Source organism: Anopheles merus, chromosome 3L (assembly GCF_017562075.2).
Source record: "Anopheles merus strain MAF chromosome 3L, AmerM5.1, whole genome shotgun sequence".
NCBI classification, from domain to species: Eukaryota; Metazoa; Arthropoda; class Insecta; order Diptera; family Culicidae; genus Anopheles; species Anopheles merus.
This window is the reverse complement of record NC_054085.1, coordinates 11813055-11837253: the sequence shown is the minus strand read 5'-3', so window position 1 is coordinate 11837253 and position 24199 is coordinate 11813055. Positions and strand designations below refer to the sequence as shown.

General features: G+C 40.9%; 1 protein-coding gene across 10 annotated transcripts in view; it reads right to left on the bottom strand.

Moving 5' to 3' along the window:
* Positions 1–162: 162 nt before the first annotated feature.
* Positions 163–24199, bottom strand: part of LOC121600644 (single-stranded DNA-binding protein 3) — a 36191-nt gene continuing 12154 nt past the window's right edge. For 6 of the 10 annotated variants that reach the window (XM_041929446.1, XM_041929447.1, XM_041929444.1 and 3 more), the window contains exons 3-13: positions 15999–16071; positions 15566–15712; positions 14332–14463; positions 12835–12933; positions 11257–11340; positions 11123–11171; positions 9552–9581; positions 7075–7265; positions 6855–7001; positions 6560–6766; positions 163–2099 (exon numbers count right to left, since the gene is read on the bottom strand). In XM_041929446.1, coding sequence (XP_041785380.1) covers positions 1995–2099; positions 6560–6766; positions 6855–7001; positions 7075–7265; positions 9552–9581; positions 11123–11171; positions 11257–11340; positions 12835–12933; positions 14332–14463; positions 15566–15712; positions 15999–16071 — 1264 coding nt within the window. In that variant the 3' untranslated portion in view covers positions 163–1994. The remainder of the gene's footprint in view (positions 2100–6559; positions 6767–6854; positions 7002–7074; positions 7266–9551; positions 9582–11122; positions 11172–11256; positions 11341–12834; positions 12934–14331; positions 14464–15565; positions 15713–15998; positions 16072–24199) is intronic. The other 4 variants (XM_041929448.1, XM_041929451.1, XM_041929449.1 and 1 more) reach the window with 4 other exon arrangements.

The following is a 24199-nucleotide window of genomic DNA, read 5'->3' as shown; positions in this document are numbered from 1 at the left end:
TGTGTATATGTGTAGTTTTTGTTTTGTTTCTTCATTTAACGAGTTTTTACACATTCTTTTCATGTCCCATTTACCTTTCTTTTTCTCTTTTACGCCACATTTGGACATTGACCTCTCCTTTGTATGCTGCTGCTTGCTGCTGCATCATAATTTATATGTTCGATTCGAATAATCTTGAAACGCTGACCTCACTCAATCAATCAATCTGGACTTAAAAACTAACTACATTCCTTCTCCCAACATCTTTCTATCGCTTCTCTTCCCTCCTCTTTCTCTCTCTAGCGTAAGTTGACGTTGATACCCGGGGCTAAATAATAAGAAATAAAACACTCTATATTTCTCCACCAATCCTTCACATTTTGCTTTGCAACTTGCACACTTTTTGCACAATACTTCTTGTACGCGTCGCCACATCTAATGTTGTTTGCCACCAAAAGTTTTTTTTCTATTATCAAGAGGAGATACATACACATACACACTATCCAGTGTAGGTATGTTTATCTTTTTTTTCCTTATGGGTTGGTTCTTGCATAGTTTCGCGGTTTAAATTCCTATTCTGTGTTTGTGTCTTCAACACACACACACCACTTCACACTCTTCCAAACACATGGTTCCCGCTCAAAGTGTAAGAGGGCCACCTCTTTAAGCCTTTCTTGGCCTAAAAATTGCATTTTCTTGCTTAAAAGAGCAACTTTACCACGCGCAATCGATCGGAGATGGATTGGTACCTCGAAAAAAACAGTCTCGAGTAATGGGCGGTCAAAGGTTTTCTTCTGTCACGCACACGAATTCGATTCGTTGTGGTACGCTTTCCTGTTCCAAATTGCCGAGATGCTTGTAGCAAACGTCAATCCCTGCACATCCCGCCCGAACTCAAGGGATGACCCGACGGCAATGAACGATTACTTGATCTTTTTATGGGTCCTCTTTTCTCTCTCTTCCTTCTTGATTGGGGATGTAGGAGTGTCCCTCTCTCTCTCTCTCTATCAGCTTCGTGCTGTTGCTCCCTTCTCTGTCTTTGTGTAACAATCTAAGAAAACTTAAGAGTGAATTGGTTTCTGTTTTTTACCGGTTTTATCATTAGAATACATCGCGTTTTATATATTCAACTTTCAACTCTCTTTCTCTCTGCCTTTCTTTTCCTTTCTGTTTCTGCTATCATTATGCTCAACCAGTGTGACGTTTTCCCTCGTTTCTCTCTCTCTCTCTGCTTTGTCTCTTTCTCTTTTTTTGTGTAATATTTTTATAGTTTTGCTTCTTTTTGGTAAAAATGTGTGTATGTGTGTCTATGTCTAGCAGCCACACAACCCAGTCACACCCATAGAGAACCCAGAACCCAGCCATATTATTATCAATCCTCGCCACCCCCAAACGCACGCACACACTCGGCAGAGCAAGTCTTATTTGCAGGCTTTTTTGTCTTCTTCTTCGCCTAATCCTTCCAATGGTGATGAGATACAGACGCATCAACGGGGTACATACACAGACAGCGTGATGATACCGTTTGGTACTCGTTTTGCTTCAACAAATTTACGTATTCACCTGCAGCGACGAGACTCGTCAACCGAACGTTGTCGTTGTGCTGCTGCTGCTGCTGCTGGTGAGTGATTAATAAAATCCACTTGGGGGAGGGTACCAGCTGTTACAGAAGCATGGTTTGCCATTGCACACATTTGTTTGCCACTAATGATCATAGTGCGTCTGTGGTGTTGTTGTTGATGATGCTGCTTCTGCTTCTGCTGCTGCTGCTGCTGCTGGTGATAGTAGTAGTAGTAGTAGTAGTGCCCAGTGTTGGTGGTGGTTGTGGTAGCGACGACGATCATAATGATCATGATGGCAAGGACGCCAATGCTGTCGATAGTGATAGTGCTGGTAATGGTAAAAGTAGTACTAGCATAGATTGCCTTTACGATATCAGTACTACTAGATTCGATAACAGAAGTAATAGAAGAAGTACTAGTAGCGGCTGTAGTAGCGGTAGGAGAAGGAGGATGTTATTGCATATAGTAGTCGGGCTGGTCCGAGTCTTTCTCGAAACGCTTTGCCTCCTCCTGCATGCTTTCCTTTATTTTCAGTATAGCGGCCGATTCGGTTTGATCCTGAAAGAAATACACATAACACAAATTGTAGCGAAATACTTATTTTGTATATATATATATAAATAGGTTGGTTAGATTGGGTTTTAAACGTCGAGAAAAAAAACACCTATCTAGTGGAATGATAGTTTAAAAATATAATAAAAAATGCTAATAAAACGGGATGGATGAGGCATTTTGTTAGGGAGATGCAATAAATGGGAAGAGTCCGTACTACAACTGGGCTCTGTGGGTGTGTGCGTATGGAAATGATGTGTTTGTTGGTATGTGTGTTTCAGCGTTTAATTAATTCAATAAATTAAAAAAATCCTTTCCATTCAGTGTTAATTAACATAAAAGGTGCAATAGTTAAGATTATAACATAAAAAAGTTCAGCGTTTGTCTTGGAAAAAAATGGAAAAAATGTCAAAACATTACAGATAACTCAATCGATACACCGCTTCAGCACCACTGTTGGGTCAAATAATAAATATAAACTATTGTTATGAGCTCGAAATAATTAAATTGAATATCTTTACAGTACGTGGTATTGACAAAACAAAAGATATAGGGCAACATTAAAAAACAAAAAAACCAAAAAAAAATTAAGGCAACTTATGAAGATCATCATCACTAAAAACGAAACAATTTTCACTCATTTCAAATATCAATCATCAAAGAGTTACACTATGTTTGTTATACCGTTATCCCCCATAAATTCCAATTGAATGCAATTACAGTAGTAATAATATTATAAAAAGATAAGCTCTTCTAGGCTATAAGTGATCAACAATTGATGAAGGCTGTGACAGATATATTTATCTCCGCTGTTTTTTTGCCAGAGAGATTGGTTTTTACAATTACTCTATAACACCACTGTCCTTCAATTGCTATTATATTTTACATGTTTTTATGTTTAATGTTTTTTTTTGTCTTTATAATGACAATAACACTACTCTATGGTGGGAGCGCTCCACATGAGCACTACATACACGACGACACCATCGAACAAGAGAGAGAGAGAGTGAGAAAGAGATAAAGTGAGAGAAAATGAGCAAGAGAAAGAGATTTTTTTTTTGTTTTTGTTTTGTGTATATATCTGTGTTTACTACAGTACGGTTTTCATACAAACAGACAAACAATTCAGTTACTAGAGTTAATGTAGTAGTAGTGGTAGCGCATTTCTATTGTAAGTAGCTTTCGTAGGCGCACATTCACAACGTATCGGATTGAGTATCGGCTGATAAACTAACACACAACTTTCCTACACAAACACTAACATAGTATTACCACCCCATACACGCCCTCCCGTCCTCTCACCCGCCCATAACAAAAGCCACATAATAATTTTGACCATCAACCACGAAAAAAAGAGACAAAGCTAATATACGTGTTCGTGTGCTTGGCAGGCTGCTGCCGGGTTGGCCGGCTAGTAGCCCCAGGCACATCGGGTGTGTAAGCAGCAAAAACATATTCCACTACCTTTGGGTGTTTTTTTTTGGTTTGGTTCGTACGATAGTGTTGTTATACTTCACTTGGAGGCCTCTTTCAGGCCATTCAGGGGTCTCTTTGCTGCAAGTCTGCTGCAGGCGTCTTACGATCATCGGACGTCGAAGAGTTGGTAGGGAGTAGTCACTTGGCGCCCAATGCCAATGCAAAATGCGGGACGTTTGCAGAATCTCTCTGGGGGAGCTCCTCCGTCATACTAGGGTGTCCATTCTCTTCTGCTCTGGCTCTAGTACCATTAGGAAGTAGAGTTTGTGAACCGCGCAACAGTCTCGTTTTCGAGAGATGGATGGGCACAAAAGGACGGCCGAGACATATTTTACATTAACTGCGTCAATATAAAGGGAGTGAGGTGTGGTATGCTTTATTTCGAACCGGCTTTTTAAACACAAATGATACGCGGCGTGGCGTTCATATCAACTGTAATAGCTAGTAGTGTATGCTTACGCTGCGCTGGTTTATTTTATCTGCTAGAATTATATTCTATTCCAAAAACAAAAAGAGCCTTTTTCACAAAAACAAATAGTGCCGATAATTGGACGATTTGTTTTCTAAAGCTTGATTGATTGTCCCTTTCTAACCCTTTTACAACTACTTTCCCTTGACTTTAATCCCTACGTGTCCCCATATTAACTCCTTATTGTTCAATGCTGATGCCCAAATTACGCTCTCTATCAACTGCTGCTGCTGTTACACAATGGTTTGTAATTCATATTAGAACGCTTGCTAACAATGCTCGGTGCATGTCGTATCTGGCTACCTTTTACAAACACGCTTGAAGAATATGGCGAATGAAAACATCGTTCTCTTTCTCTTTATTTATTTGTCCATGTTTTACAAACACACACACGCACGTACACGTGTCGTGTTGTAGTAAACACACATACATACACACACACAAATACATTTATCATGTTTTAATTGCATTCTCTTTCTCTTGCTCGTTTGTCGTGCAGGTTGTTTGTTGTTTTGTTTGTTTGGTTGTTTGTAGTGTTCAAATGGATAGTGCTCCACATAAAATAATATCATTGTTGCCCCCGCTTTGTGTTTTTTTTTTGTTTAGCTATTTATGTTAAGAAGAGATATCTACATTCCTCTCTGTACATTCAGGTCATTGGTTGATGTTTTTTTTTTAGATTGGGATATTAAATGGATAACGATGTCCCGCGTGAAAAGACAAAACTTCTTCTCTTTGCGTTACTTCTCACAAACGGGATTTGTGCCGAAACGCTCTAGGTAAAAAAAAAACACTGAACATAAAAATGGAAAACAAAGGTGCATACAAGTTGTCATGAACAAAACCAAAAAAGTAACCAAAATGAAACATTAAGATGTAGTAGAAATAACGAAAAAAAGTTCCGCTCAAACTGAAGAGACAATTGAAAACAAAATAAAGAGAAGAGAAGGAGATTTTCATTTTACAATTCAAAACCAAATCTTCCTCAAAACCTATAAAATAGAAAAGGGACGACTGTTGTTGTTGTTTTCTTACAGCAATAATTATAAAGATGCGCGCAGTGTATATAGATATATATTTATAAGATTATATTTACACAATTTACTATCAAGAGAGGTGGTGGTAATGGTGGTGTGTGATCGCGGATCGTAACCATTAAATTCAACATATTAAATGCTACCAACATTTACCCGTTTAGGTGGTGGTGGTGCCCCGGTAAATGTTCATACCATTGTCGATTGAGCAGTCTGTAATTTACTATTATAGAGGCACACACAACAATCTCGCACCACTCTCATTAATATGAATTGGGGAACTTTTCTTTTTGTTGTTGTTGTTGTTGTTGTTGATTCGATATATATATCGAGGGGACACAAACAGTGAAGGCCTTACAGAGAAATATATTAGTTAACAGATGATTTTCTTTATCATTACAATTATCTAAAATAAACACAAAACGTTACTTGACAGTGCCGTTACTAAAATGGTACACCACCCCTTCCTTTTCGACTGGCACACAACAGTCGCCAGCATTAAATTAGAATTTCCTTTTTCATTCAATTTCATACCCTTTTGTGCGATTAAAAATTACCAATTACCGAAACACTGAAATGAGTGCGCAAATGCAGCAAACTGAACAGGGAGTTTTGTTTAGCAGTGAACAATTTATCCACTGGAAAATCAAAACTCGACCAAACACACGCTATGTTTTATATTTACATTTAAAAATCCACTAAATAGCGGACGGTGCAACCCAAATTAAAAAAAAGATTTATTAAATCATTAAAAGTGTTCACCGACTGTGAAACCTTTTGGAAAAGAATCAATCAAGGGCGTTTAGAAAATGGAAAGATAAATGTGCACAAAAAGCTGAGAAATTTTATTAAAAAAAAACAACAGACAAATTTCCACCTGAATTTCCCATGAAACGTTTTCAGTAGTAACGTCTGCCCGCCTTCGGTGACATTATGAAGTAATAGTGTGAGTATGTTAAAATATACATGATGAGTGTTGTTTTTTAATCGATTTGTGTGCGTGCACTCGCTTCTCCCCCAAGGTGACGGATCGATCTCAACGCGAAAAGGTGAACAATTTAAAAATGAAAACGTGTTTAACATTCTAGTAGCTTTAAGACACGGCCTTTCTCACGTTGACCGAGAGATAATATTTAAATAGTTCGGTACAGGAACAACCTCCCCAACACAGTTAGGAAATGTTTTGTGTGATAAAATAATTCGCATTGTGCAGCGCACACAAAATATGTATTTGAGGGAGGTGCGGGACGCAGACCCACTACAAACACACACTTGAGTGGGATGGGGGAGACGCGGGTAAACTAAATCATACATAAAAGTCGGTCGCTGTTTTACCCCACACATTCAGCCTTGCGGGTTGTTGTCGATTGGTTGTTTTGTTGTTGTTGTTGCAAAATGTTGTTAAAATGAAGGGTTGTGGTTGTGGGGGCAATGTGAGCGAAGAGGTACTGGCAGTACACTGGTCACTAGAAATTGTCGAAACTTACGTTCTCGCCGGGACCACCGAAGCCGCCGAGGTTGTAATCGCCCATACCGCTGCCGGAGTCTTCCCGTGGCGTGCCCGGACCGTTCGCGGGGCTGTTCTTCATGCCGTCCAAACCATCGTTATTAAGTACCGGGCCGCCCATCGTGTTCGGGCCCATCGGTCCACCCATCGGCCCGCTGCCGTCCGTGCCGCCGACCATAGGGAATTCCTAAAATGAGCAACACGCGCGGGAAAGGATGAGCGGGGATCGTGAAAGCACATTGTGGTGATTTTCAACGATATGTTTGCCAACTTACAGGTTTCATTGGTGTGTACATGTTTTCGCCGCCGGAGTTGGATGAATCTTGAGGTGATGGCATGATGGGCGTACCCGGTCCAGGGGGCCCGCTCGGTCCCGGCGGTCCGCCGTAGTTGCCGGGCGAGGACGACGAGTAGTTCATCGGCTAGAGGATCGAAAACAATGAAGCACATTCATAACCGGTTGTTCATATTGAAGAGCGCGATGGCTCAACTCACCGATGACGTGTTCGGTTGCCACTGTGGCCGACCGCCGGCCATACCCATCGGTGGCATACCGCCCGGTCCTAAACTGCTGTTTGGTGGGGGACCGCGCATTCCTGGACCGTACGTGCCCGCTCCCATGGGGCCCATGCCCGGGCCGCGAGGTGGATTCATTCTAGGATTCATGGGACCCATACCTGGAGGGCCTGAACAGTTGTAGTGTGGTTTTTGTTTTGGATACATTTGTATTGGTATTTTTTTTATTATTGTACGATCATATTACAGAGGAAAGGGTGGGAACAGAGGCACATAAGGATGGTAGCAGCACGGTGGCACACCAAAAGGAGGGTGGGTATATATAATCATGTAATGAAATGACGGGGATGGATGATGTTGCCAAAATCACAACCAAACACAATCAATAAATTGCATTTTTGAGACATCAAAACAAATGACATAAATATTTAAAAAAAACAATGGATGATGAAATGCCATTAACCGATAAAGACGAATAGGATGAAATGACATTAGAAAACGACGAGGAATTTCGTAATGAAATATATTACAAAAAAGCACATTTAAATGAGGATCACAACACACATTTCATTAGACGGTATTGCAATGATGCAATTTTTGGCAGATTGCAGAGAGGGGTGTGAGGTGATGATGGAGATGGATGCAATATGATCATAAAGGAAGAAAAGAAAAGAGATGGAAGAGAAAAGAAACACATATATGGATTAACACACCGAACTTTTCGTTCCTGTTTAGGCTAAAAATTGCGCGCTGCAAGCATTAAAATTAGGAACAGACAACGCTAAATATGACTGGAAAGGGCAAAACAAAGCAAAGCAAGAGGAAACTTATGAAACGCAACGAAACACTACGAAACTGGAAAGGTGCGTCAAAGAGGGTGGAGAGAACAGGGCAATAGAGGTTGTCTATCTATGTACAGATAATGTAAAAATAAAACAAAAACCGAATGGGCGCAGATGATGATGATGATGATGATGATGGGAAAAGATGATAATTTTTCTTCTCGTGTTCCACACACTCACACACATATAGACATTTATTTCTTAAACCGATTTAGGGTGCAAAAATTATCACATGATCACTTTCAAAATGCTTAAAAATCTTTCACCATCATAGCACACACCTTTGATATTCCCAAAACAAATAAACAGGAAAAAAACATAAGCGTACCGAATTCGATTGGAAGAGAAAACACATAAAAAAAGAGTGCGGCAATAGAGGGAAAGATTAAGGATAGAGCTCAATGAGACACAACCGTCATACAACACGTCGTTGAATCAAACACCATTAAGATGGACTTTATCGTTAATCTACACAGTGTTTCATTCTGAAATACTATTCCATTACAAAAATGTGAAAGTTTCAACGATTGAGGTGACGGCAATAGAGGGGAACAATAGAACAGTGAACAAGAGATGAAGGAGACAGACAACAATTGAATTGAACAGTCCATTGAATGGAGATCGAGCCAAAGTTTACAACATGAACTGATTGCCTTCTTCCTGCTTCTCCACATTACAAACTACACACTTTTAAAACCGAATCGTTTACTTTCAATTTGAATTTTGTTCTCCTATTCAATGTACTTTCCGATAAAAAGTTAAAAATAGACGAAGAACAGACCAGGATGAGAAAGAAAGAGTAGAATAAGAAAATTTGGTGCAATAAAAGACAATAAAAGAGCACATACAATCTTAGAAAAGAGAATGTCTTTGTAATAAAATCATGAAACACATAGAAAAACAGGAAACAAAAGAAAAAAGAATAAAGAGGAGTAGTAACAAAGTAACAAGTAACAAAGATTAGTACAAGCAGGTGTGTTATTTCAAAGAAAGTAAAGAGTGTACAACAGGATCGGTAACGTAAAGACAAAACAAACAAATCAAATAAACAAAAGCCTCAAACAAATACCGCGGCAGCGTTAAATAGTTCAAAAGGGGAAAGGGGGGACACATCCACTCCGATGTGACTATTTGTCTAACTCTCACAGGAAACGGATAGGTAAAACAGACATACACAAAACAAGAAAGAACAGCAATGTGTGTAGGAGCAAAGTATTTGTTTAACACATAAAAAAACGAAATAAAATACATGAAATGATTTGTAACAACCAAAACAAGTAATGCACAGATAGTGATAATGGATAGTGTTAAAAAAAGTAAAAGAACAGCGCGCACATACACACAGAACAAAACAGGAAAGGTGAATGAAACAGAAAAGAAAACAGAAAGAAAAGGTGAGAAAAAGAAGCGAGAAAGTGTGTGAGTGTGTAGGAAGAAAAGCAATTGCAAAAGAGAGAGAGAAAGAGAGAGAGAGAGAGAGAGAGAGAGAGAGAGAGAAGAGATAGAGAGAGAGGGAGGGAGAAAAATAAAGAAGGAAAAATAAAACTAAAACAAACAAACGAAAAAAAACAGGGTGGTTTTAAGTAGCAGACAAGCGCGACATAGATTGCCTACCTTGCCATGCTACAAAGTCTCCAGCTTCACCTGAACAGAGAACAAAGAACAAAAGAAAACATTGATTCGATTTTATTACAGAGGTTTCGCAACACGGTACACTAAATGACGCCAGGATCGTTTACTGGCGAGCGGTTATTGTTGAGCATACTGTTTTTGGTAGATCGCTGTTTGCCCACAGTATATGGCCGATAGAGTGATCGGAGAGATAGAGAGAGTGAGAGGATCTCGGAGAGTCAGAAAAGGAGTTTGTTTTTCTCTTTTTAAGTACTCTTTCATCCATTAGATTAGGTGTTTGTTTTATACACTTATGAGTTGTTTACATTTTTGCTACGTTTAATGAAACCATTTGAATGCTGTAACCGTTTGTTAACTTTTTTTTTTTGTTTTGCTTTACCAAACTTTTTACACCTATTCCCAGAGTTCTTTAGTTTATACTTTTTTCTTTTCAAGCAAATTTAAATTGCCATTAAATAATTGGTTAACATATTATTTTTGCACAGTTTTAATGTAAATAAAATTATTAGTATGAGCGACTAGGGAGGTATACACGCCCATTACTTGGACCAGACAAATCAAAGTGAAAGTTGTATAATTTTACTGCAAAACATAAGGATAGGATATAAATTTTGCAAACTAGAGAGAGAGCATGAGAGAGTGATAATAGAGAGAGAGACAGTAGAGTTTTTGGGAATATCAATGGAATACGAAGTTCATTGATAGCAGCAAATAGATTGATGGTAAAAAAGAAACGGAAAATCTTTCGATAACTTAGAGGGATTGGATGGGGGGGGAGGGGGTGATGGATCACAGCTCAAAACCAATATAAGGAGGGTGGTTGCAGGTGTTTTGCAATTGGAACTCAACGTATTATACTATGCCAAAGACAAAATCGAAAGAGAACGGTGAGGGTAGAGGGACGACTGGTGACGGCGACTGCATAATAACTGGTGGAACAGAAAAACAAAAAAACAACAGAGCAAACGAAAAATTTTGTCTGCAAGCAGCTAAATAAAGGGCCGTGGGGTGGTGAGTTTTTTTAGGTTACGTATGATGTAGGAAAATGGGGCAAAAAAAGTAAACAAAACTAAACGCTTTTGGTTCGAATATTTGCTTTTCGATCACTTTTACGTAACAATGAATGTTTGTTTGGAAGTTATAGAGAGAGAAAGAAAGAGAGACTTGATAGGGAAGGAGGCGATAAAGAAAGTAAACACGATCTCCAAAAGCACGATCATTTCTGTATTGGTTTGCAATCAATAATCGGCATCAAAATTGTTACAATTATATTGATGATCTTAGTATTTCATTTAGACAAATTCTAACTGTATGAAGAAGTAAAGCGCGATACTACGGGGTGTTGTCTCGAGAGACAAGGAGGAAGAATAAAGGGCGGACAGGGCGGACCGGAGAGGATCATATCTAGTCGCTTCGGAGGGGGGTGTAAAATATCACTCTTTTGTAATTGGTGGAGAGAAGAGAGTGTGTGTAATGTGGTACACTAAATGATCGTATCCATTTAAAACGCTACCGGACAATGAGAAAGGAATGGAGGCCCAGAATGATCTTACCTTGCCGCGTCGGATCCATACTATTTGGCATCATTGGTTGTCCGGGGGGCTAAAATGAAGAAGCGAAACATGTATAAGTAAAACTGCAATTTGCATGCCAAGTTGAGCTGTGCATAACACACGTCTATACTTACACCATTGAAATCGTTTCCAATTCCTTGCGGCATTCTCACTCCCGGCCTGGGTCCTGGTGGATATCGGGGGCCACCCATGAACGGCTGCAATTTAAACAAAACAAATATTTTATTAAAAACATTATTTTGCGATCCAGCCGTAGCCCGTAATTGATGGCGATGATGTGATGAATGTTCCAGAAAAGATGGACATAACCATTAATGCACTTATGAGCAAGACAAACTCCCTCCGTAGTCATGTTGTTTAATGAGAAAATGGAGATAAAAAAGTATGACAAATTCGGTTGGATGTAGTTATTGTTTTGCATTCTATTTCCAACGTTTCTGTTTGATTAAATCAAATGTGTGTGCGTGTTTAATGATTGATAAGAATGGATGGATAACAACAATTATTTTTGAGTAAAAAATACAAACACAAATTTTATTTTATTTAATGATTAAGTGGAAATTGACATTTTATCTTTAAAATTTTGAGCGATGACGATGAAAAAGGACAATTTTTAACACACACGCGTAACATAAAACCCATGAACTATGAGGATCGATTGAGGAAACAGACGGACAGGGGAACAACTAAAATTACACAACATTTAGGCATAGAAAAGGAGAGACAGAGCACTGGAAACACAAGCAGGCAAAAAAAATGGTAAGGAAACGACAACTAATTTTTATAGCGTAACGCAACGCAGTGTAACGTAACGCAACGTAACGCAACGTAACGATAGTTATGTTTTTTTTTTATGTTTGCTTGGAGTAGTTGGAAAAATGAACTCATATGCATATGTATGAGTGTGTGTGAGTGTGTCAATGTAGAAAATACTTAGTTTACTACCAAAGAACAGAGATAGATAGATAGTTTGAACATTTATAGACACAGCACAACACGGAACACGGAACACACATACATTTGTGCATCATTCATTCTCAACAACGAAACAGTTAAACACATACAGATTAAACACAACACAAAACGAGCGATACACATTGAACGAACAAACAAATGGACGAATTCCAAAACAGTTTCTAGCGATGGTTTCAAGACACCAAAACTGTGTACACAGGAAAAAAATAAATAAATGGGATAACCACACCATATGATCAATGCGATGATGAGATGAGGGAAGAGAGGGGGGGGGGGGTGAAATGTACAATGTTACACAACAAAATGATTCTTGTGAATTAGTACCAATGCAATTATGATAATCCAAGTGAGGGGCATAGGACGACGAAGCATTGTCTGCAAATTGGCGGTTACGTTACTCTCCCGGGCCAAAGGGAATCCTTCCAGGAGGCAGCTTCCCCGATGTGCACATGCATGTGTTTTCTTTTGCGGTCATATCTCCCCTGTTCTATGTTTATTTTTAGTGTCTTATATTAGACCAATTTTAACATATCCATTTTAACGTAATTTTTATTGAGAGACAAAACGACAATCTCTTTTTACTCTGACACTGTTCCTTTTATGAATGTCAGAAAGGACGGGGAACGATGCAGCGGGGAAGAGGGCTGGTTGGGAGTAGGACATTCGACGTAGTTTTTTTTTGTTTGTTTTGTTTTGTTTTGTTTTTAAATACTAACCTGACCGCTCATCAATTGTCCATGCGAGTTTGGAGGCTGTGGATGTGGGGACTGCTGACTACTAGGGTGTGAAGGTTGTGATGGCCTAATGGAGGAGTTCTGCAAAAATAATCAGTAATAACGACACACATTCACGAAAAGAGAAAGAAAAAGACACGAAACACGCAAAACAGAGGGGCGAGGGAAGGTAGTGGGTGGGTGGGTGGTGGTGGTGTTGGGAAGAATAGGGAAACTAATAAAACACGCATCAATACAAGTAATGGACGTACCAGTGAGCGGGCAGAAAACCACACGCACAGTGGAAAATGCAAACACAACTGCTAAAATAGAACAAAACAGAGCCACACAACACACCGAGAGAGGAGATCAACGAAACAAAATGCAACTCTCTACATTAAAATATTATAGGAAAACAAAAAAGAACAACCAAACATAATAATTTGCATGCGTGTGAATCAAAAGTGACATTCGTATAAAAATAAATCGTTTGAAGGATGAAGTTAATATCGAAGCTTTGCAACTGTTGCAATTGAAACAGTATTTACAACAAAACATAACACACAAAAGTATCTAATAAGATTCCACTTCATTAAATTTCAAATGTTGAATAGGAAAGTGTAAAGCTATACGAGTTTAAGAGATATTTACAATATAATTCTAGTGGAAATCGCATTAAATAGAATGTACATTTTTCTTATCTACTATCCAATTTATGGGTAAATGCAATCAATTAACCGTGCCAATGAAAACGAAAAAGGTAAAATAGGAAATTTAAACACAACACAACGGGTTTCACTACACCATGCATATGAAACAGGGAGCAATTTCCTTCACTGTACAATACAATTGTGCTAAAGGCAAACGACCAATCGCCTTCTCACTCTCCCTCTCTCGCTATAGTAGATTCTAATAGCAATAATAGTAAATGAAAAGCAGCGATAGGTGCAACCGATAGTGTTATATTGGACCACACCATAAATATGATTTAGCGAATAAGCAACACACATACACTGCAAGGGGGGATCTACATTACTCTGCAGCAGCACACCGTTATCATCCCTTGCCACAAACACATACACATACACACACATATGGCACACAACGGGAAAGACGCGACTCCCGAACAACAAAAAAAACACACACATATCGTAACGATATTTAATTTTGACTTTTTCTTCTTCAGTTTTAGTTCTTGTAATGTGTGTATGTGTGTGGATGTGGTCCACCTATGTTGCACTTAGGAGTGTGTTGCAACCCTGCTAAGAATGATAGCGGTATTATAGTGTGTGTGTGAGTGAGTCTGTGTATTTTCCATATGTCGTGAAAATGGTTATGGTGAACGGGCGCGCGCAAACGGGCGACGATATAGGGTGGCTGGTGGTTGGCTGGATGGTGGTGGTGGTGGTGGTGGTGGTGGGATGGAGTAGAATGAATCCCCCCGGCCCTCATGAAATGGTGACTGGGGGGAGGGGTGGAGAAGGGAGGATGGTAACTTACCGGAAAGAAGCCTGAAGGTGCCATCGGGCCGCCGGGCATGCCTTCGTTTGGTGGTAACTGTCCCAGTGGGCTCGGTGCCGGGCCGGCATTGTGTGCTATTCCGTTCACTCCGTACCCTGAACTCACGAAACCCTAAAATGCGTAACAGAACACAGAAAATGGTTAGAACGAGACGGGAAAGACTGTGGCTGTGGAAAATGGAAGTTGAATTTTTTTTAAATAATTGCTGAATTCTCAAGGATGTCGTTAACCACACGCGATCGAAGATTTGGATCCTAAATTTTGATTTTCCGGAATAAAGAGAAGTTCGCGATTGGACATCTCGGCAGACCACGAAAGCCAGGCCAGAGTAGCAATGAGTTTCGGTTTCGGACAGGTTCCTTTGGCGCTCTGTCTCACGCAGGCCGGCGATTTCAGAAGTTATGCCACAATATTTGAACCATCTTTTAACCATCCGCAGGACTACTCTCAAAACCCCTTGGACATCAATTGAAGACCTCTAGAGGTATTTGAAAACTGAAATTTCGCCTGTCGCCCTCCAAAGGGGATCTCCAAAAACTTATCGTCATTCTCTTGAACGCTTTCATCCTCAAGTACACCAGTCGTCGTCATCTCTTCAACCCAAATGACCTCAATTGCAGCTCGACATGAACTCTACCGTTCCCGATGTGCAGCAGGGCTGAGAGCACACACTATTCGTGGGCTTTCGAAATCGCTGCACTACCGCGACAACACAATAATAGTTTCCCTCTGTGTGTTTAGTCTCTCGTTTTCTCTCTCTCACACACACATACACACACACTATCCTCTATGTGTGTCTCGTCGCGGGCGGCCGGACGGGCGCGCTCCATTTCCAATCTTTTTCATTTCACACCGCGCCGTTACATCCATCTTTGCATTGGAGAAATTTACAGTTTTTCGTTCGCTTTTCCTAGCTTTCTAACGGTTGACCAGCACCATCATCACCGCCGCCGCCGCACAGAGGTAGTAGCACGAATGAACGAGAAAGCACATACAGCGCTGTGTAATATTAATGACTACAACGAAGGGCCCGGTCGGGATGGAAAACGTTACTATTGACGAACAACTTCCTAACGGGCCTAAAAAGACGGGAACTTGCAACTACCGACAAGTCCCTCCGGCAACAGATTCTAACACCGTGTGCTGTGTGCTGTGTGCATCAGAACGGTAGATCGTGAAGGTGGCAACTTAACTTCTCCCGAAATATACTTACGTAGTCATGAAATGCTTTGGCCTCGGATGAATGCTCGCAGGTGTCCCGTCGCTCCGGTGCCGCACAGTAGAGATCCCAGAAGACACACCACCACGAATGCAGGAAGCCCGGTGGTTCGCCTAGTGTGATGTTTTTCTCCCATCGTATCTGATGTGAAGGGAGAGAGAGAGAGAGAGAGAGAGAGAGAGAGAGAGAGAGAGAGAGAGAGAGAGAGAGAGAGAGAGAGAGAAAGCGAAAAAAAAATTAAGGATCAAGAGGTAAATGGCAGCAACCATCGAGATGTGTCGCCATCCGTCACTGTTCTGTGCTTGGATTTGGATCACAATCAAACGCACGAGACTTTCACAAAAATCCAGAGCATATGTACGAGCCGGCCACGACGATCACACATCACACCGTGTCTCATCATCTTCTTCGCCGCTGCTTTACTTACCTCCGATAAGAATGTTTGTGCTGCTTTCGATGCTCCTACGTGTAATAAATATTCATATACATAAAGTGCAATTCTGCGAGAGGGAAGAAAGAAAACGGAAAAGAATTAGTCAAACATCGAACGGTTGGAGAGAAATCGGCCGCTTAAACTGTCGGTAAAGTAAGATGTAAGTCAACTACGGAAAAGTGTTACGAAAGGGAGATGTGGCTACGGAAAGCTAGCTACAGCAGATCAACAGAAATCAACGCATTAAAACAATACATAATTATCCTTCGTTATCTCACAGTTTCACGCAGTTCGCGTCAAGTCTCTGGGTGAGGAAGGAAGTGATGCAGCACCACTATCACCACCACACCTGGATAAGACATTATCGATGGACGCGCTTTGGTGCCTGCCTGCGGAGGGTCGCCATCCAGACACAATCCTCGTACTACAGGGGAAGGTGGGATGATCATCAATCCCTTTTCCAGCTCAAAAAATCCCAATTAAAGGAGAAATACCCATCACACGTTGGCAGAGAAGGAGCCGCATCAACCCGCATCCGGAGCAGCACAGTACACTAACCATGGAACGATGGCTTCCTTCGCCGGAACGATTTACTGTCATCGTCTTCTTTGGACAGCACATCGCGAAGGACAATCGCTCGGGTACAGGAACAAAAAACACTCTTTCGAAATGACCATGATGATCGATCAGGGAGACAAGGGATGTTTTTTATAAAAGAAGATTGAGACAATTTCAACATATCCAGGAAATAATTAAAAACGTTAGATCAAGACTGAACTACATTGTGGTGAGGAAAATAACACATTCTGGCTAGTTAGTGTCTCGAACTGGTCAGGACAGCCTGCTCCTCTAAAGGCCGGATGTCTTGGTTCTATTTGAATACGGACCCATTCGTAGGAATAAGTCTTATTAAACCTGTATATGGACCGTTACGTGACTGCCACTGGGCGTTGACATTAAAAAGAAGAATAAGTTTATTGATATCTATTTTAATTGTTTTAATTGTTAATGATTATGATGTTAATGATGCTACAAGCTTCAATTTCAAAAGGCATTACATACATTAATTTATACCAAACAACAGAGCTTAAACAATCGACTATGCCCTGAAATCCACCCAAAAATAGTAAATACTTTCCTCCTTAATTATACGCACACATATACACATGTATGCCATATGCATGTATGCATGTATGATAACAACAACAAGCATGAACAACAATTGTCTTCTTGGTCTTGCCATTGTTCAACACTTGTATGGAAGGAAAAAAGCAGAACAAATTTCTCAAAACTACACGGGAGTCGATCCGGCGACTATCTGTATACAATGCCGAGCTGTCAAAACGCTCGACCATTTCACCAACCGGCAAAGGAAGTGCTAATGGCCGATAATAATGATAATCCACCTTATACCCATTGATCTGAATGAAGATGAGGCTTGTCACAATTGATGAAAATGTTGGATAAATAACAAAAAATGTAAATAAAAATTGGTACATTCGATAAACAAAAAAATGCATTCACAAGTATACGCACTACATTTAAAACATTTATTGTAGTTTCTAACCCAACAAAAAAAATGCTCCAAAAATGTGTCATTTTACCATTTTACATTTATTTCATCACCAACCGCTCTCTGCTGGACTAAACAATCTCCACCCCTGACGCTAGTCTTAAGCTTAAAATGCGCCAGATTTTGAGTTACGTTGTCTACCGCTCACAGTCGCGCGCGTCGTTAAGCCACTTCACTTCTACCATCACATCGCAGTCTGCGCCTGGATCGCAAATCAGCCCGAGATGATCGGCCCCAGGAAGCCACACTCAGTTTGGTGGTGGAATGGACGTGGCGCGCGATCGTCGCAATGAAAATGACGATCGGTCATCAAGAAAAAGCGGTCATACTCAAGCAGCAGCAGCAGCAGCAGCAGCAACAAAAAACCATCGCTAAGAAACCAGTCAATCTCCCAACAAAACCCGGAGAAGAACACGCAAGACATCGTGCCGCGCGCGCGCTCAAGACGAAGGGAGCAGCAGCAGCAAAGAGAAAAGTAAAACAGGTTTTTGGGCGATCTACGGAACGATGATGCGTGACGGGGCGGCGGTGGCGGACGGGTGGAAGGTTTTTGCTTTTATTTCGATACTCGATGCTGCTGCTGCTGCTGTGCTTGTTTTACGTACCCCATTGGCGATACGTAATATGGGTTTATTTTTGCACACTATCCGAGAAGCTTTCGCGTCTTATTTTTCGCGCCACAGTCTGGGCCCCACCGGAGCGTGTTCTTGTGCGCGTTGTTGGAGGCGGTTGGTACTGCTGCTGCTTCTCACCTGTGCATACACACTGTTATAACCCCCACAAGCGTACATAAAAAGCTTCTATGTATGCACAAACACACGTACAGTGGAGAAGAAACTCTCGGCATCCAGTGAACTTCATCCAAAAAAAAAAACCGCACGATCGAACATATTTGGAGGAGCCGAGAACTGGGTTTCAACATGTATGCAGCAAACAAGCAAACTAACTGGAAAAAAAATACATCGAAAACCATATTTCTAGGAAACACAGCTATCTTGCGAACCGATTGCACAGAACCGATAAAAAATGGGGCAAATTTTTTACGCTCAATGTTCAAATTTGGCCTTCAACGGGTTGACTATTGGTGTTGCTCAACCACACAACCCACAAGGCTTTCTCCTATACTGTTGTTTATTTTAGTTAAAATATTTAGTAATAAAAGAGATTCAAATTTCAAGCATTTTGAACGATTTTCATTGAAAATTGGACGTATTTTAGAGATTTTACAGTCAACCAACAACAACGCAATTGCATCTCCGCAGCAAGAAAAGTTCGTTCATAACATCGACCACAGCAAATTGTTTATTATTCTATGCCTCGTCTTAACATCGTCACATATCTTGGGGTTTTACCGGATATGGGGTGACTGAAGGGTGTTCCGGGAGGGCGGGAGAGCGCCGCCGCTATTGCTTATCACAGCGAAGGCCTTCTCTCTGTTTCTCTCTCGCGCAGCAGCGGGATTGATAAGACGGGACCGTCCACGGCTAACCAATAGCAACATCAGCATTATTAAACGCAAGCATAGAAGATATTAAGTACCTTCACTACCCACCCCTTGCACTTTCATCGCTCGTCAAAGCTTCTCACACAAGCGTGTGAGTCTCGCACAAATCACGCGCTCGTCATTACGAACTTTAACGTCAAACGCTGTTGCTGCGTACTCATTTCGACATGTGCATGTAATTGTGTGTGTGCTTGGAAAGCAGATAAGACAACTGGCCGCAATTCAGCGCCAGAGACCTTGAGCGGAAAAAAGGTCGGAGACATACACCTAACAGTGTGGGGACATCTTGCTAGACAAAACGAGTATTTGAAGTCTATATTAGATTAGCATGGGGCTAAATAATGCACAATCGTTAATTAAGCTAATGATCGTTTTTAAGCTTTAGACCAAATATTTACAATTGAATCGTATGTGCACACATTACTAAGGAATCGGGCAGAAAATCTGTTTGCTAGAATTAATCAGAGACACTCTCCCGCATATCATCATTGTCCGGGGTAAAGTGACCCATCAACGTGAATAATGAACCTTATTTTGTCCACACGCTGCACTTAATGAATGCAATAATTCTTATTAGCATAATTAATTCCACATCCGTTTTGTTGCAGAGAAGCACGTGCTTTCAAAATGTTTTCTTCTCTCGGTGTGTTGTTCTCTTTCTGGATTGTTAGGTTAATTGAAGTCATAGAAATGTGGCATGAAATAGCGTTGTTTTAATTCATCATTGTGTGTTTTATCGAGAATTACAAGATAAAATGTGTAAAGTGTCCTGAGAAATACCACACTATTAGATTAAATTGAGACTTGAACTTGTGACATGTGACGCAACAAGTACCAAGTAGCTATGGGTTTAGCACTGCACCACGAGGGCTCCACTGAATTGGAGCGTTATTAATCCGTTTTTAGTGACCAGTAAACATTTGACTGATCAGTTCCAATCGATGCATTAGGACCTATGTATCAAATTGACGAATGAATTGCCGATGAAGCTCAAATAAAAATCAAAAAGAAGCATTTCTACATTTTTCAGGATTATTTTATTCAGATTTCAAATCACGCCAAAAAAAGAGGTTCACATTGATCATTTCTCATATCAAAAGTTTATCAAATTGTCGTCGAAAAGTCTCCATTGTAGGAATATAATCTACCAAATTATGAGCTACGTTAAAATGTACCAGCATGCTTCTGTTTACAGCACAGACACTATCAACCGTCGTCTGGTTAAACAAATGGTAAAAATGACTGAGAACTGTCAAAAGATGAAAATTGATTTTGAAAGCAATCTAAACCACAAATAAAGAAATTTCATCCTTACGCAAATTAAAGCAGACTAAAGTGATCAAGCGAGCACATGGACCTTAAGAGCTCACTTAAACAGCCATTCTAGCTAACATTTCTATTCAAGAACGACTTTCATCTCGAATGATAAGCTTCACTGCGCTGCATTCCTCGCTAATGAATAATTAGAAACCCAGGGCCATCATTACACACATCTTTATCATTAATCCAGCCTATTTCCTTTCTAGTTGCGCCCTCCTGTTGGCCGATTACCGAGAATGATTACCGTAATTTTCGTTCTTTTCGCGCAAAAGCATGATCCAACGGAAGGAATGCTTTGCCGTCTAAACAAATCCGCAATTCACCTTCTCCTTACGCCGCACAATCGAATCTCGGACCGGAACACCACCACACCACCGCCACAATAACCAGCTGTGCAAAATAATGTTGGTAATTAGGAGAAGAGGAGAAGGGAAGGGGATCTTATCAGTTGTTTTGACGTTTCGCAACAACAACAACCACTAACTGGAAATTCCCGCCCTACACTTATCTCTCTCTCTCTCTCTCTTTCTCGATAGTTGTTTCATTTAATCCTGAAAAGGGGTATCTCACCAGCGATAGCAGTCATGGCAGCGACACATTTTCTATGCGAATTTTTTGCCATTAACATAGCTTTACAGTAAAATTTCTATTTCAAAATACAATCGTTTCTAAAATTGCATGTACCTTCTTTGGTCAAACAGCCACCATCAGAAACAGCGTCAAATAAAATCGGCTCATAAAACGGGCTCTTCGCGCACCGCCGCCAAAAACGCATCTTCGCAAGCGCGAACTTTAATTGCATTAAAAAGAAAAATTCGTTACCATTCTTATTAAAGCTGTCCCCCTCCCGGCGACGGTGAAATGGTGATGATGATGATGATGATGACGGTGGTGGCGGCGGCTGGCTCTGTCTACTAGCAGCACCACGCACCACCACATCACGTCGACAAAACGATGTTGTCCAAACAGCACATCCCATGTGTCTCTCGCTCTCCTTTTGCAAACTCCACATCCAACAAAACCAACGAAAGAAATATTTGTCCAGCTCCCCTACTCTTCCTTTAGGGAGTAGGTCTCTCTACTCCTCTTCCCAACCTACCCAACAAGCACCCCATGTACATCATTCCGTTTCTCTAGGAGAGCAAGAGCATCACTTCTGAACTCTCAACACCAACCTGCTTTTCCTATGCTGTTCCTTTTTCAACTCCCCGCGATCAGTGCCGTGGTCCTTTGTGCAAGCGTTCGTCAGGATGCATCCTCGCTCTATGTGTCTGTGAGCACGGATGCCAGGATGTTTTCTCTCATATCTCGCTCTCTCCACCAAACCACAACCCCCATAAAAAAGCTTCAACTTCTCACAAATTCGGAGAGAAAACGATTCGATGTGTCGTAGAGGAGAGCGGAGCATAGGTCTGTGCTATATACCCAGAGCGTAATATATGTACACCTTGAGAGCTTTGTATATACTCATAGAAGCGCACTAGACCATACCACCCTTCTCGAGAATGGAGGATGAGTCCATTTACGCCCTTTTTTTTTGGTGGGCGAGAATCAGCCCAGTCCCTCTCCTGCTACGGCGCTGTACATAAAAGGACACTGGCGTGAAGATAGTTACAGCATAATTTATGTATCTTCCAGTCACTCACCGGCAGCACCAGCACACTCGCACCGTTTCGTGTGCATGTGTGTTTTGGGAGGTTGCTCGCTCCCTTCTCTCATTAACCCCAACACACCCCATGGTTGTCTCGTCGGGAAATGTGAGTTCCACGACATAGTTTTTCCGAGGCCGGTGACGAGCAGATGGGGCAACAATTAACAAAGATGAGGTAGAGCAGAAGGTGGGCACGGGGTGGTTTATTGGTGTGCCGACTGACTCCTGAAATGCTGCTCGCTCGCTCATTCAACGGCCCTCCCGCCACAGATCTTTCGACACAGGCTCGCGCGAGTAGGAAAGGTTATTCAATAACGCACAGGCAAATAAGCATACACATGTGGTGTGTGCTGTGGGTGGCTTGAGGGTGGATGGTAGAAGGAACACACACACACACACACCACAGGGCGTCGCGCGCGTACACAATCACAGATTTCTTCTTTGACAGCAGGGGAGGACACACGCAGGAATACAAAAATATTGTGTGCGCGCTTATGCTCTGGTGGGAATCGATTCTCACACAAGTGGGAGGGGAGCAGAAAGATGGGGATAGCCAGGACCTCCCGAAACCGTTCCCACACACCTCAACAATTCGCTGCAGGTTCTCTCATGCTGCTACTCGTGTCTATTCTCCTCCCTCTCCTCTGTGCGATCAAAATCGGGAAATCGATCCATCAAAAGCTGCTGTTACTACACACACACACACGCGCGCGCACGCAGGCGGCGGCGGAAAAGTTTCGTTCGGCAGGACTTTTCAGGAGCCAGCAGGTTTTTCTTCTGCGGGCAGGTTGATTATTACCTTAAAAGTCTGGGAACCGTGCAAATAGGGCGTGTAGTAGTCGCTTTAATTTGGTCAACAGAGCGATTGCATTAGTTTGGGAAAAATACTAAAATATTTAAATAAACTAGTTCACAAGAGAGCTTGAAACAGTGGACGACTTACTGGATATTAGGGCAATTTTAATCTTTTGTAGAACCCATTAATTCTATGCTAGTTACCTATTAACCAGTACAAAGCGTTAATGTTTGAACCTAGAAGAAAACTCTCAAAAAAGGAAAACTAAAAAGATCATTACTCTATTAATTGATTTTTACTCAAAGCTATTCAAACATTGTCAAGCTTCCGGTGAGTCGACAGACGATCATTAAGATGGCCGTTAGGTCTAATGGTGTGGACGTGTCGGTTTTAACAATTCCAAGAGTGGTTGGTTGATTTTTCTTCTAGATCAACCCTCTCCTCCGTTGGGAATGACACTTACACTTTTTATTATTATATACACTCTGCTCTGATCTGGTCTCTGCTTGGGACCTTGGGACATCACTGTCATTCGGTTCAAACGAATCTTACCAAAGGATCGTATGGTTTTACGCTCTATTCTTCGAAACTGGCTCAAAAGAGCAAAGCAGAACATTTAAGTCTGGTATAGCCCTATTTAAGACGAGCATGGCCACTCTAAGGTGTCATTAACAGCAACAACAATCATGACCATAGTTTTGGAGCAAATTCATTGAAAATTGTACTTGTAATACGGAACCATAGATAAGAAGTATCTGTAATCAACATACTTGAAAAATAGACCTAATGGTTTCGTAGTACATTCTCTAGTACCAACAGCACAAAGTTATTCTTCTTGGTGCATACAAAACTGTGTTACTCCACACAGCAAGTTTTATCATCCTGTTTCAGTTAAGTTTTTTTTTTGTGTTGAAAACGAGGCAGTAATTACTTATTATACTAAATCTGAGAATTTTTGCCATTATTTTAATGAGTTTCACAACAACAAAATACTGGATACGTTTATGTTTTAACCAAATAAAAAAAGGCATTCCAGGAGATTTAAGAAAATTTAAAATTACTAATATTTGCTATTTGTTATTTTTATTGAAAATGAAGCAATCAAAAATACTGTCAAATTGTTCTGTCTGTCAGAATACCACAACAAATTAGAACACGATGCCCACTTGTTGTTCGTAGTGTGCTAAAAAAGAGTAAATTTTTAATCGCTACCAATTTCTGAACAATTAGTAAAATCAGAATAGCTTTACACCGATTTCAGAAAACGAGCTAACATTTTGGTGAGGGTCCAACTAAACTGAATGACTAAGACAACTGTTTTTTTTTGCCGAGAGGATTACTGCATTTTCAG